The following is a 14,997-nucleotide window of genomic DNA, read 5'->3' on the forward strand; positions in this document are numbered from 1 at the left end:
ATGTAAAACATAAAGCTATAAAATTTTTAGAAGAAAACATAGAAAAATCTTCATGATCTGGAGTTAGAAATAACACCAAAAGCACAATCTATAACAGAGAAAAACTAAAAAAATTGGACTTCATCAAAATTAAAACCTTTTATTTTGCCAAGCATAGTTAAGAAAATTAAGAGACAAGCTGCTGAGTGGGAGAAAGTATTTGCAAAACACATATTTGATAAAAGACTTATATCTCAATTATATAAAGAACTCTTAAAACTCAATAATAAGAACTCTCAAAACCAAAACATCTCAATTTAAAAATGGGCAAAGGATTTGAACAGACACTTCACTAAAGAATATATAAAGATGGCAAATAAGTACATGAGAAGATATTCAACATCATTAGCCATTTGGGAAATGCAAATTTAAACCACAATTACATACCACTATACACATACTAGAATTGCTAAAACAAAAAATGTGACATCACCAAGTGCTGGCAATTAGAACTCTCATTTATTGGTGGTGGGAATGCAGAATGGTACCACCACTCTGAAAAATTGTTCAGCAGTTTCCTGTGAAGTTATACATACACTAACCATGTGACCCAGCTTGTCTCTCTACCTTAGTGAAATGAAAGTTTATGTTCACTCAAAAATCTATATATGAATTTACATAGCAGTTTTATTAATGATAGCCCAAACCTGGAAACAACACAAATGTCCTTCAAAAGATGAATGAATAAATTGGGATACATTCATACAATGGAATAGTACTCAACAGAGAAAAGAAATGATACACAACTTGGATGAAACTCAGACATTATACAGAGTGAGACAAGCCAGTATCAAAAGGTTGTGTACTGTATGATTGCTTTTATTTGACCTTCTTGAAAAGGTACAACTATACTGATGTGAAGCAAATCAGTGGCTATCAGGGGTTATGCATGAGATGAGAGTTTGTATGAGTAGTCCCAGGGAACCTTTGGGGTTGGTAGAACTGTAATGTATCTTCTTTGTGGTGGTAGTTACACAAATCTGTACACTAAAAGAAAAAAATTGTTTTACCCTATGATAATTTTAAAAAGTTATTTTTTAAGTGTCAAAGTTCATTCTGTTTTATAAAACTTTGTATGTGAACTTGTTTTGTTTTGCATTTTGTTTGGTTTTGGTTTTCTCCTCTCTCCCTCTGCTTTGGGGTAGGCCAGTTTCATCCATTATTCTCTACATTTGATGGGCCCTTTTAATTTGGAAACTGATATTCCCCAGTTCTGAAGAGTTTTTTATTTTCATTTTTGTTGTTGTTGATTATTTCCTCCCCCTGCCCTCACCCCCATTTTTTTCTCATTCTCCCTTACTGATTGATATTCAGACATTGGACTTCTCAGCTTAGTTTCTAATTTTCTCATATTTTCTCTTCTGTTTTCTCTTTCTTCCTACCTTTTCTTCTTTATTTTTGTCTATTTCTGGAAACTTAATTATATATTCTAAATCTTCTGTTGTTTAATAACCAATAATTTTTTGTTCTCTGTTTATTTTTGACGATATCCTATTCTTGTTTCATTGTTGTGATCTTTTTTTAAGTTATACTTTAAGTTCTGGGAAACATGTGCAGAACTCATTGTGATCTTTTTTATGGTCATTTTTCTTTCTTCTTCCTGAATAGTTTGTGTGTGTTGTGTTGTGTTGTATGTGCTTTATCTTAGATGCTTTCCTTCGATATCTGATGGCCCTTCTTTGCTCATATTTAAAAGGAAGATGAAAACACTGATTGGAAGTTCATTGCACGTTGTGAGGCTTGTCAACTCTGAGCTTCACTGTCTGGCAATTTGGCTCGGCTGTATAGTTGGGGAACCCCCAAAGGGAGTATGATTAGCTCTTTCCTCTTGGTCTGGTTGGGGTCTCCAGAGTAGAGACTGTTTTGGTCACCTACATGGAGGGAAAGAGTTGGTTCAGTGGAGCAAGAGGGCTGTAGGTCTCAGCAGTCCAGGATATTCCTTCACTCTCCCTATTTCTGGCCCAGTGTCTTGTCCTCAACTGTGCTTGTTTCTTGCTAATCCAGATGCTATCTGTTGTACCTTTTCAAGAAATAAACCTTCAGCATTCTGCCCTGGTGGCAGGAATGATCTGGGGATCTAATTGCTTCTGAAACAGATTTTCAGCCAACACTTATTTTAGCCAACCCCCATCTCCCCTTATGTACTCCCACTTTCATAGGTATCTGGTGTTGCCAATTTGAGTCTTTCAGGAATTCTCCTATGTAAAATCAAATTGGTTCTTATTTTTCTTCATGTTAGCTTGGGACTCAGCTTTCTTTACTTGATCTGTGTGAGTGGAAAAGTTCTAAGTCTAGTGAACAGAAGTCTGAAGAATCATTGAAACAGAACTATAGTCATAGCCCCTCAATTAATTCCCAGGCTAAGCCAGTTTATAGATCCAGAACCTCTTGAATGTTGAAGGGGCATCTATGTCTCCTTAAGGAAGGACCCCACTGTGCAGCCAAAAATTTACACTGCAAATCTTTCTCCTAGCCTTTCCCAAGAGGACCCTGCTGCCGTTTGCCAGGGTGACTGTGCATTAGAGGAAGGGAAATAATTAGACTTTTGGGGAATTACTAGACACTAGCTCTGAACTCACACTAATTCCAGGAGATGCAAAGTGTCACCGTGGCCCATCAGAGTTGGGGCTTAGGGAGATCAGGTGATCAATGGAGTTTTAGCTTACGTTCGTCTCACAGTGGACCCAGTGGACTCCCAAACTCACCCTGTGGTTATTTCCCTAGCTCTGGAATGCATGCTTGGAATAGACATACTCAGCAGCTGGCAGAATTCCCACATTTATTTTCCTGGATTTCCTAAGTCATTTACCATTCACCAGTTTGCCACTCAGCTTTCAAATTTTATTGCTGTCATCTTGTCCCTTTTGTTTTCCCTGTCTTGTGGGTCCGTGACTTTTTCAAAAGTTGCTGTATTGTTTTAGTGGTGCTCCAGGAGGGAGAGAGTGTGGTACCCCCTGGTCAGTCTTCCATCTTTACCTGAAACCTCTATCTATACTGTTTTGCTAGATGATGTTGTATGGTCTCATGGCTTTGAAGACCATCCATAAACTAATGAAACCTAATTTATGTCTCAAGCCCTACTTCTCCTTTCCTCTGTGCTCTAGACGTGCATACATAACTTCTTACTTAATGTTTTCTCCTTAGATATCCAATACACATCTCAGATAATTAATTGTCAACCCTCTCCTCGAAATACTCATTTCTTATCTAATCTTCTCATTCTCAATATCACTAACAGCCAGCTACTTTCTTCATACAAAAATCCCAGGAGTCATCCTCAGATTTTCCTTCTCTCCTACATCAACTTCATCAGCAAGTCCTACCAGTTCTAGATTCAAGATTTATCTGGAATTCGTCCACTTCTCTTCATCTTCATGGCTTCTACCCTGACGGAAGCCATTTTCATTTCTCACCTGGGTCCCTGCAGTAACCTCCCAGTTGCTCCCCTGCTTCCACTCTCACCCTGCTATAATCTACTGTCTATGCAGTAGCCAGAGTGAAAATTTTGAATTTTAAGTTGGGTCATGTTCCTTCCCTGATTAGAAACCGTCAATGCCGGGCTGGGTGTGGTGGCTCACGCCTGTAATCCCAGCATTTTGGGAGGCCAAGGTGGGCAGATCACGAGGTCAGGAGATCGAGACCATCCTGGCTAACATGGTGAAACCCCGTCTCTACTAAAAATACAGAAAATTAGCCGGGCGTGGTGGTGGGTGCCTGTAGTCCCAGCTACTCGGGAGGCTGAGGCAGGAGAATGGCGTGAACCCAGGAGGTGGAGCTTGCAGTGAGCCGAGATAGCGCCATTGCACTCCAGCCTGGGCTACAGAGACTCGGTCTGACGCGCGCCCGACACCACGAACGGGAAACTGTCAATGCCATCCCCGCTACACTTCCATACTCTTTCCTCTGCCCACAAGGCCCTGTACGATCTGGCTCCTTGCTTAAATCTCTGACTTCATTTCCTGCCAATGTCTTCCTTGTTCCATCTACTCAGGTCACACAGGGTTTTTGTTCATCAAATTCACCAAACTCACTCGCTCCTCAGGGCCTTTGCAGTTGCCCTTTTGTCTCTGTGAATATCCTTCCCCTCATATCTTCATATGGCTCACTCCTCATTTCATTTAAGTCTTTGCTCAAGTAGTGCTAACTCTGAGAAGCCTTCCCAGGGCACTCTCTCTCCTTTATCCCAGATCCCCCTCTGTTACTCTCTATTATGTTATCTTATTTCCTTCTGGAAGTATCTTGTTCATTAACTTTATTATCTTTCTCAAGTCATTTGAACATAAGCCCTATTGCTCTGATCTGGCATATTCTTTGCTGATACCATCACAGCTAGAGCATTACCTCACCTGTAGGAGATAGAAACCAAAAGACTTCTGGCTGGGTGGCTAGGAGAGCATGTGAATAAATGCTTGTGAAGTTGTATACTGACTATTAGTATGCTGATTCTTCTGAATCTCACAATTCAGCCTTTATACAGGATTCTTTCCCACCTTGACTGATTCTACTTGAATACCTTTATGTGTCCCCTCTCTTCCTGCCAAAAAATCTATTTTAGGACCGAAAGTTTGAATTCCCAAATAGCAGATTGCTCAGCCTCTTTTCTACCTTTCACCCAGATGTCGTACCTTACACCATATGTTGTGCAGAAACCTGGATGAGACTTTGGTGGAGTGGCAACTAGCGTACCTTTTTGGCCCTCAGACCTGACTGAGTATGGTGCGGGATTACAAGCCAGAGATTGCAACTAGAAATTTAAGTCCTGTTGGCTCACTGCTCAGTATTGGGAGTCTGTTTTTGCTTTCTGCTCTCTCCTAGTCTTTTAATTTTTAATGACTGTCTCTACCAGCTACTGATCTTGTTAAAACAGGCTAAAACTAGGGCAGGGTAGTAGAGGGGAGTAGGTCAGTTTCATTTCATCAACTTCAGAAAGCAGTTGAGAGATTACAATTGTGAAGCCCCTTTTGTCTGGTCACCAGCATTAAATCTGATACCTCCCAGTCCTCCTGTTCTTGAGTTATACAGCACTTGTATTTGTGGGTCCAGTTATAAGTTTCCTTTTAATATCTGATGAAGTAGGGATGAATTCAAGAAATGACCCCTTTGCTTTTTTGTTTTTCTTGTGTTTTGTACAACTCAGGAGGTTCATCAAGAACGAATTGCATTGGAAAACCAATTGGAACAACTTCGTCCAGTCACTGTGTTGTGACCCCCCATGGTTCAAGTGACAGTGGGTGACCTTGTCTGCCAAGATCTTTCTTTTGAATGTTTTGAACCCAACTACTTGTCATAGATGTTTGACTGTGTCAAAAGCTGTGAGCAGCAAAATATAATCCATATGACCTTTTCTCTTGCACTTCACTTGTATGTTTTACTGTGGTGGAAAAAATACTTCAACTGATTATCACACTTGAAATGCTAATTATCAGTGGAATTTGTCTCCTATTCTTAAGTACTTCTGCAAGGTATTAGATGCTGCTCCTTACCAAAAATCAGTCTTCTAGCAAATAAAAATAACTTAGAGCATTATTTATTTAAAGAATTTATGTTTTCTATAAAACCTTATAACCAAGAACCTTCAGGATGCTTGTAACCAAGTACTTTCAGGATGCTTTTTGTATGTATATCACATAGAGTAGGTTGGTTTCCTGAGTAATTGGGATTCCAACTAGATAGTCATTGGTGTGACCATAATAAAAACAAAAGCTAAAATAAAAGCATCAGATTTAGACTGGCGCTGTGCCCTCTACCACTATATGCCAAAAATTGCTTCTCTAGTGCCATTTTGATATTATATCTAGCTATAAATAATACATGACTATTGTTTTCTATTGAATGTCAAAGACTTACTGGGTCTTTACACCTCTGTAAAGTGGAGGTTTTGGCAATGAGCTATTTAACTTGGCCAAGCTAGGCTGTCAACCCAGACAACTCAGTCCTTTCATGTAAATTTTTGGTCAAGAGAAGTCTGCTTTGACTGCCTTGCCTGACCAAATTAAATAAATAGTTGCCAGATCTCTACTTTTATCCTGCATGGGATAATATATCTGTAAATGCATGAGTTTGGAAACCACCCATCAAATACGAAAGGCTGATGAGACTGTTAGGATTGATAAACATTTGTTGTTTGAACCCAGGTATCCAAACTGGGGAAGAAGGGGAAATGGTTGTTACCAACAATCTGTAGTAGTTATTTTAATCTTTATTTTAACCTGGATTGCAAATGTATGGGGTATGAAGAGATAAAGAAAGTGGTCCTCATGCTGGATATATGACTGTTTTGTTCTCTGTAAAGTGTATTCTTGGGAAGTGATTGGTTTATATCAGATTCAGAGGAGCCCAATTAACTCCAGTGTAGGTAATGTAAAACAGTAAGCTCAAATTGCAGAAGCCAGTATCCTACAGAAATTTAAGTAGCTACTGCTTCTCCTTAAAGCCCAAGTTGAAAATGGGACCTCGGGGGCACAGGGCTACTGACCCTCACAGGGCATGCCAGCGTTAACACCACTTTGAGAGACTAATGGCAAGAGATGCTGTCTCTTTTGCATTTTACTAATTTCCCCATTCTTAGGGTAGCAGGGTGGGGGTGTACAGAGTCTTTTTGAAGCAGTTTTGGATAGGTTTGCAGTATGTGGGATTCAGCCTTTGATTTCAATAGAGTTGAGAGCTTTTAGAACAAGCAGGCATTTATTTAATGTTTCCTTAGTCCATTGGCAAACTTTATCAATAGCTTAATGGCAGAGGATAAAGGCTCAAACAGATGATGTTTTTCCACAGAAAAACAAATTGTCAAATCTACTCCGTGCATATTTAAGGATTTTGAATTGATTTTGAAAATCATGAAACTTGAACTATTTCCCTATTCCCTTTTTTTCTTCCCCATTTGCTGCCTTTTTTGTTTTTGTGGGGGAAGGGTTGGGAGTAAGTTTAAACTCTTCCGAAGATTATGAATGGGTCAGCACAAATTTTTAGGCAACTGCTTTTTCCATGTTCTGAGATCTAGGGGCTACAACAAATTTTATCAGCAGTGTTTTGTTTTTTGTTTTTGTTTTTGTTTTTTTTGAGATGGAGTCTCGCTCTGTCACCCAGGCTGGAGTGCAGTGGCAAAATCTTGACTCACTGCAACCTCCACCTCCCGGGTTCAAGCAATTCTCGTGCCTCAGCCTCCTGAGTAGCTGGGATTACAGGCACCCACCACCACGGCCGGCTAATTTTTGTATTTTTAGTAGAGATGGGATTTTGTCATGTTGGCTAGGCTAGTGTCGAACTCCTGACCTCAAGTGATCCACGCGCCTTGGCCTCTCAAAGTGCTGGGATTACAGGCGTGAGCCACCCGCCCGGCTATCAACACTGTTCTTATTGCAGACGTTTCACAGCATGTTTGGCTTTTGGTAAATTCAATCCAGGAAATACTAGCATGTGCACTTTATCTCATAATCTTCCAGTACATATGCTCTCAGTTGGGATAGCACTTCATTTCCATTAGGCAGACGTATAAACTAAGGAATGTTAGTCTGCAGTGTTCATTTTAAAAATATTGACATGCTTTTCCCCTCCCCTCCATGAAGTCAGTGCCAGAGTGAGCCATATTGGGAGGTTGGGGTTTTGTTTGGTTGGCTTGGTTTTCATTAAGGGAAAAAACTTGCATTGGACAATCAAATTCCCCTGAGTTTCATAATCTCATCAATATTTTAAGATAGGCAAGCACACACTAATAATAACTATACCTACCTTCTTGGGTGGACTTAACTGTAACCACAGTTTATTAGTTGCTTAGAAGTGAATTTTTAAAAAACAGTTAAATGTGTGTGCATAACACACAAGTAATGACACACTACTATTATTATTACCTAAGTAGTGCTCATCCTCTCTTTCTGTGTTTTCTTAGGATGTGCACTTTAATTTAGGATTGTAACGCCTGATAATATTTCCATGAGCCTTTAATGTGATTTATAGGATGGCTGAATTACTGAAATCACCATTATACCTCTTCCATAAAACTGCTCCAAGATTAGACCTGCCTGTTGGGGAGAATTCTATAGACAGAAGGTCAATGTTGTCCCCATCCATAGGGGTTGAATTACCTTGCTGTTGAGTGGTCTTCCCCCATTGGGATCCTACAGTCCCACAGATGAAAGCACAGTAGTAGCTGACAGCTGGCTTATTTGGTCCCTCGGCATCTCTCATATGTGGCATATTGCTTTTGCTACTTTCCTATCCAGCAGACATCAAAGCAAAACTAAAAGGTAGATATCTGGAATGAATGTATATGTTGTAATTGAGGCAGATATTTGCCTTAATTGGAAGGATCTAACTGCTTTACAAATATTAAACAAGTGCTTGGGCATGATTGGGAGAGGAGGCAGCTTAGCTGGAAGCTGTGCCCATCTTACTGTCACTGGAGAATAGGATGTCAGAGCTGGGCAGGACTGGTACCCATCACTTGCAGTTTGCATGTGGGGAAACCACAGCCCTAAGAAAAAGCAGTTGCTGGCCCAAAAAATCCATAGAAAGAGGTAACTAGTGGCAGATTTGGGGCGCCAACCTGATTTTATGGCTTTTGAGTTAGATTCTCTAGAAATTTCTCTTGGATTGAAGTGACAAAATCTGAAAGAAAAGAATATGACTATTTGTTTTCCTGAACACCTCACCTTTTATGATGCAGTAAGTTACTCTGAGTTTCTTGGCAGAGTTTTTGACAGCTGTTGCTTTCAATGGATTCTATTCCTGTATTCCTTATGGGAGGTTGTTTTTAAAATAGACTACTGCGATTGAAATGAACTCAATATGTAGTTAAGTTATAGTTTTCTTCAATGTATTTTTAGTTACTTGGGTCACAAATGTTCAATTTCAGCATATTTTAGGGTGAATAATCAAAAATGTGAATTTGCCTTTGATTTCCTACCACTGTCTGAGCTATCATAAAGCATTCTCTTTAGTTGTGATTTGATTCTATAGTCTGTTTCTAAATGACATTTGTCTGTTTCTTAAATGATCTCACAGCCATGGTAATAATAGATGCGTACTCAGAAGATCAATAAGGTAATATTGGAATTCATATGTTTTTTGCAATTAAGGCAGGCATTTGCCAATGTCTACTTTCAAGCAGTAGTTGGAAAGATCTCAATTACAGTATAACACCTTAGAGCTAAAAACATTTGTTCAACACAAACTAGAATCACACCTTCTCACTAGATATCGCCAAGGGAATGTGGTTTTAAAAATAAAAAGAAAAGAATATAACATATCATAGCAACCAGAGCTTCCCATATTATTGACAAGTAGGGATCATTAGGTTCTGGTTTGAACATTCTGAATGTGAACAAAATGAAATAGTAGTTAAGAGGTGTTTTCCCACTCTGTTTAAAGAGAACACTGGTAATTTTGGTTTTTCTTTCTAACTGCTTTACTGTTTCAAGTGTATTCTTTTAAAACTCTGATTTCAAAGGATCAGTTGAATTTATACTTTAGTTATGGGTGTTTTGTTACTTTTTTTTTGTATCATGACTATGGTTCAATTTCCTAGTAAGAAGTGGGGATTTGTGTTTTTGGAGTCCTCAGCTCACGTCTTGTTCCTCCTTCAGCACAAGCTAAGGGAGATCCCACCAGCACCGATAGGTCAGTCATTGATGGCAATTTGAATGTGGGTATTACTCTGTGAGCCACCCTGCTTCGCTTGTTTGTAAGGAGAAATGCATCTGGTTATGTGAATTTCCCAAGAGCAGCAGACATGGAGGGCCAGACTTTAAAAGCAATGCAAGCAGATTCGAAGAGCTGTTGCCCTCCTCTAAAAAAGGCTTTTGTAGGCTGTGTTACATGCATGCCCTAAAGCAGTCAGTCTGTTAGTATGAGCAAGACATCCAAAGTACACAGTTGCTTTTAGGCTTGTATAGTTATTTTCTACACATGCCAACACACATGATGATAAAGGAACCTTTTCTAGGAGGCATTGCAGGGTTTCAATACACAGGACATGTTCTAGTTATAGAAGCCTTGCTCTGCTGTCAACAATTGGGTAATGCTCATTTTTTCATGTTTTGTGAATACTCTGGTCTTGCTGTAAGCTAATGTCATGGCTGTGGGATATTAGAGAAGTGAGGTTATGACTCTGAAGACCAGAAGACACTAGACTTTAAAAGGGCTTAAATTGGAATTTGGGAACTACAGTAAAGAAACCTTCAGATACCAATTCCATCCTGAAGCCCTCTGTTGAACAACAGGGCTAGATCCTAAAGCTCTTTCAGGGAGCTCTTCCCTGGGGCTGGAACAGTTGATTCTGCAACCCCATTGTGTGGAGATTGGATCAACTGAGTTGTGTTATTTTTGTTTTAAGTCACCTTGTGCGAGATCCTCAACCGCACCTATCTTGGGAACCGGGTATACCCTTTTCTTTAGCACTGCCATCCTTTTTGTCTTCAGCACAAATAAGATGTTCAAGTGAGCCAGAAGCAAGAAGAGCCATTTTAGTCTTCATAGCTATTGGCTAAGAGAGATAATGAGCTGATGGTCTATTTTAACCTTGAAAGTAAAAATGTATATTTTTTCACTACAAGTACATTGAACAGTAAAAAGTGTAACAGCAAAGTATATATTTGATGCCTTCTGTCTTTTCATGATAATGTGCTAACAAGTTGTGTTAATATTTTACTCAGCCAGAGTCTCATTCATTTGCTAAGCATTGGGAACATTATGTATATTGACCTTAAACATAGGTGTCCTATATTTGGATTGTGACTTGTAGACTCAAGCTAACCTTACTGCCTCTTTTTCACACTTGTTGAAGTCTGTGAAGAACATAGTTAAAGATCTCCAACTTTGGAAAATATACATGATGTGAAACTGGGGTGCTATGTTAAAAATAAATGTATGATAACTAAGTGTGGGTTTTATGGAGTCTTGGTGTCAATATATTGTGATTTGCATTTGGTCTCATGCATTTAATGAAAATGATGGGAAAAGGAGTTGAGAGTCTTTCCAATTAAGTCAAAGTCTGAGATTTGGTTACTTTTACCTCCTGGTGATCTAAGACAGGTTCTTAAATAACTGCACACAGTAAACACTTGGCAGTCATAGGATATCATGGCTGACTCACAGTGCATTTTAAAGATCTGCTAAATTGAAAACTTGGCTTAATGTGGGGCCAGATTATTTGCTTTATCTTGTCACTGTTCTTTTGTTCAAAAATATTCCCATCATGATGTCTTTAGCTGGAGTTGGGGTGATGGGGAAAAATCAGGAAGAGTTGGCTTGAAATCTCAACCAAGTAATCTGGCACCCTAGTTACAGTTTCTTACCTTTAAAATTTGAATAATTTGGGGAGGTACCTCTCCTGTTGGGTGAGGGGTTTTATTCCATATTGTGAATGCAAATGGTGGGCTACACATAGGATATTTCCAATCTAGTAGTCCCAAAGGACAAACTAACTCTGGAAGAATCATCTATCATTTGGCCCATAAGCTTGGATGCTGGAGATCACCAGGCCCTGACCATTCGTAAGCACTGATATGGATGACTGGGTCATTTACTTTAGAGATAAAAGGGATCTGAGATAATCTATGCAAGCAGTTCTCAAAGTGTGGTCCCCAGACTAGCAATATCAGCATCATCAGGGACTTACTAGAAATGCAAATTCTTGCCACCCCTGCCCTGCACCAACTGAATCAGGAACCTGGTAGTGGGACCCAGCAATCCATGTGTTAATAAGCCCTCTGGGTGATGCTGATGTACGCTAAAGCTGGAACTACTGACTAGCCAATCTCATTTTACAGTCAAAGAAACTATGGTGCAGAAAGGCAAAACTGACTCATCCAGAGTCTCAGCTGATTCAGAGCAAAGGCTAATTGTGTTTCCAGGGCATAGTTTTTGCTGTGCTACATTTTCTATCCATGAGTTTGTTCCTTCCCATGACCCTCCTTCCATCGATATTTATTTAATGTGTTCCTCCTGTTTAACTGAGCACTGTGTTAGGAGCTGGAGATGAGACTAACAAGACACAACTCCTTCCCCCAAGGAGCCCACAGTCCAGTGGGACAGAGACCTACAAATGCATTGCAGTGCAGAGTGGGATAGGTGCTATGTTGTATAAGGGTAGGACAACTGCTGTAACAAAGAACCCTGGGAGTTCAATGAATCTCATTCACCTCACCATCCAGGGTGGGTGCTTACAGTTGTCCTGTTTTCCTTGTGGTTGTTCAGGGACCCAGACTCCTTACATGTGTGGCGCCGTTGTCCCCTAGGGCTGGGGAGTTTCCTCCCTTTAGCCAATGGTTTGAGAAAAGAGAGATGGTGGAGAAGATACAATTACCTTTCACAGAAGTAACACACATCACTTTTCTTCATTTGCTGGAATTCAATCATCTGACAAAAGTTAACCACAAGGGAGACCAGGAAATGTAGTCTAGCTGTGAGCTCCAGAGGAAAAAGTTTTGGTGAACACAGTATGTACCAGAAGACGCAAGGCCAGGTTGCTCTGAGAACACACAGGAGGGGTATTTAACTCAGATTATGAGGATTCAGGAAGGCTTCATGGAATACTCTTAAAAGAGGGATAGGCACTTACTAGGAAGAAGAGAATATTCCAGGCAGAGAGAGCTGCATGTGCTAAGGCGGGATAGGATAAGAACATGATATATTCTGGAACTGCAAAGAAATTCTCATGTGGATGGAATAGATGGTGTCTTAATTTGTTTTCTGTTGCTTATAACAGAATACCCAAAACTGGATAATTTATAAAGAAATGAAATTTATTTCTTACAGTTATAGAGGCTGAGAAGTCCAAGGTTGAGGGGCCACATCTGGTGAGGGCATTCTTGCTGGTGGGACTCTCTGTAGAGTCTCAAGGTGGCGGGCGATATCACATGGTGAGGGAGTTGAGTATGCTAGCTCAGGTCTCTCTGCTGCTGCTGCTTATAAAGCCATGAGTCCCAATCCCATGATAACCCGTTAATTCATGAATGGATTAATTCATTCATGAGGGCAGCCATCATGACCTAATTAACTCTCAAAGGCCCCACCTCTTAACACTGCCACTTTGGGGATTAAGTTTCAATGTGAGTTTTGCTGGGGACAAACATTCAAATTATAGCAGATGGATATGGAATATGGAGCAGAGAAGGATGCAAAGGTAGGGCATGAGGCCAAATGGGAAGGCCTTGCTTGAGAAGGCATAAACCACCCTGAGATTACAGCTCTTTTCAAGATTTAAGAAGTGCATGAAGTTGCTTACTTCATGAGTATTCAAGGAATGATTTGTGTTCTCCCAAATTTTTCCTGCTCTCTAGAAAGGAAATGCTTTACTGGAAGATTGTAAACTAATGTTTTAACATGGACCAAACCTGCTAGTTTAATTTGTTATATATCTTCTGGCATGTGTTTGGGCAAAGGACCAAAGCCCAGAACACAAGTGACTAAACCCTGGTAAGCAGGAGTCCTAGTGAATGATGTGAGACTTTTTCTATCTTCAGCTCTTTTTGAAAGGGGAGATGTCATGGGCCCTGAGATGACTGAGAGGTGCAGGACTCCCTTTTTATCAAGAAGTCTATCAAAGGGCAGAAATAAAGAGTGTGGAAATGAAGCTGAAATATACAATTCCTTTTGAACAAGAGTGCTCTATGAGTTTATTAAACACTTTTGAAAAATTACCAAGCCTGCAGGAGAAAATGCTTCAAGTAGAGCATCTCCATGGCAAACTGTAACTTCAAAGAACCCTGCCGTATTGTTTTTCAAATGTGAAGTGTTCTGGAAATGTGAACAAAAGTATTTCCAGACTCTGAGTGGTGTTTACCTCATTGCATTTTTCTTTCAAACATAGAGGGAAAAGGATCTTTATCTTTGGGTATTAAATTATAACCCAGATATATTTTCCTTTATTTGCCCTGAAATCCTCTTAGCAGATTTGGCAGAAAGAAGGAATTGACAAAGAAACTGTAAAAATTTCAAGATTCACCTGTGAAAATCCTCTAGCATCATCAGCAGAAGACATTATATATGTGTGTGTGTATATATATATACACACACACATATATACACACACACGTGTGTATGTGTGTGTGTATATATATATATAAAATACATATATATATGTATTTTAAAACTCAACAATAGCCACAGTAATTGTTTAGAATGTAGACCAACAAAATATTTTTTAGGAGGATGAGTATTTTATCATTGACATTGTTTAGACTTAACGGGTTCATGGTGATGATAAAAGCCAACTAACTTTTAGTCAATTTTATTGTTTTAACGTTTTCTACAGAGAATACACCCCTTATTCTTGTACCTGGGGTGGACCATTTCTATCCTGGGCATAGCACTCACAGAACAGAGTGAGTGCCTTCATCCCTGTGTTAGAGTTAATAAAAACTACAAGGCTGAAGGAAAGCCAGGGGGAAGAAAGATAATGCATAGGGAATGGAATAAAGGAAACCAAAGTAAATTAAATACAGATACAGAGAATTGTGATGCAGGTCCTTTGAAATTCAAATGAAATTGGCTTGAACTTCAACCCGTGTGTGCTGGGAGCCTGCATCCCAATCTTTCTGGAAGTTCTGAGAGGCAGAGGTAATGGTGGAGGGACCGATGTTTCTATCCTAGTCACTTCTGGCTCTGATATGCTTCCTAGGCATTAGTTTGATAGATTGACCATCTATTTTCCCCCCAAATATCATTTACATGAGGCATTTGTGTGTATGTGTATGGAGGATGGGGTGGAATGGAAATGGGGCAAAATTCATAGAATATTTAGAGAGATGAGAGCTTTTAAATAGTTTATATCCAGAACCACCACATTGCACAGCTCCAGGGGACATTGTTTATGTTGTATTTTTAAATTTATTTTATTTTATTTTTTTTTCCCCATAAATTTTTTTTTTTTATTATACTTTAGGGTTTTAGGGTACATGTGCACAATGTGCAGGTTTGTTACATATGTATCCATGTGCCATGTTGATTTCCTGCACCCAT

General features: G+C 39.5%; 1 protein-coding gene across 1 annotated transcript in view; it reads left to right on the forward strand.

The window, feature by feature from the left end:
- Window positions 1-10,908, forward strand: part of REPS2 (RALBP1 associated Eps domain containing 2) — a 204,616-nt gene extending 193,708 nt beyond the window's left edge. Inside the window, exon 19 of the mRNA XM_032757980.2 lies at window positions 5,177-10,908. Coding sequence (XP_032613871.1) covers window positions 5,177-5,245 — 69 coding nt within the window. The 3' untranslated portion in view covers window positions 5,246-10,908. The remainder of the gene's footprint in view (window positions 1-5,176) is intronic.
- Window positions 10,909-14,997: the final 4,089 nt, after the last annotated feature.

This window comes from Hylobates moloch, unplaced genomic scaffold (assembly GCF_009828535.3).
Source record: "Hylobates moloch isolate HMO894 unplaced genomic scaffold, HMol_V3 SCAFFOLD_7, whole genome shotgun sequence".
Lineage (NCBI taxonomy): Eukaryota > Metazoa > Chordata > Mammalia > Primates > Hylobatidae > Hylobates > Hylobates moloch.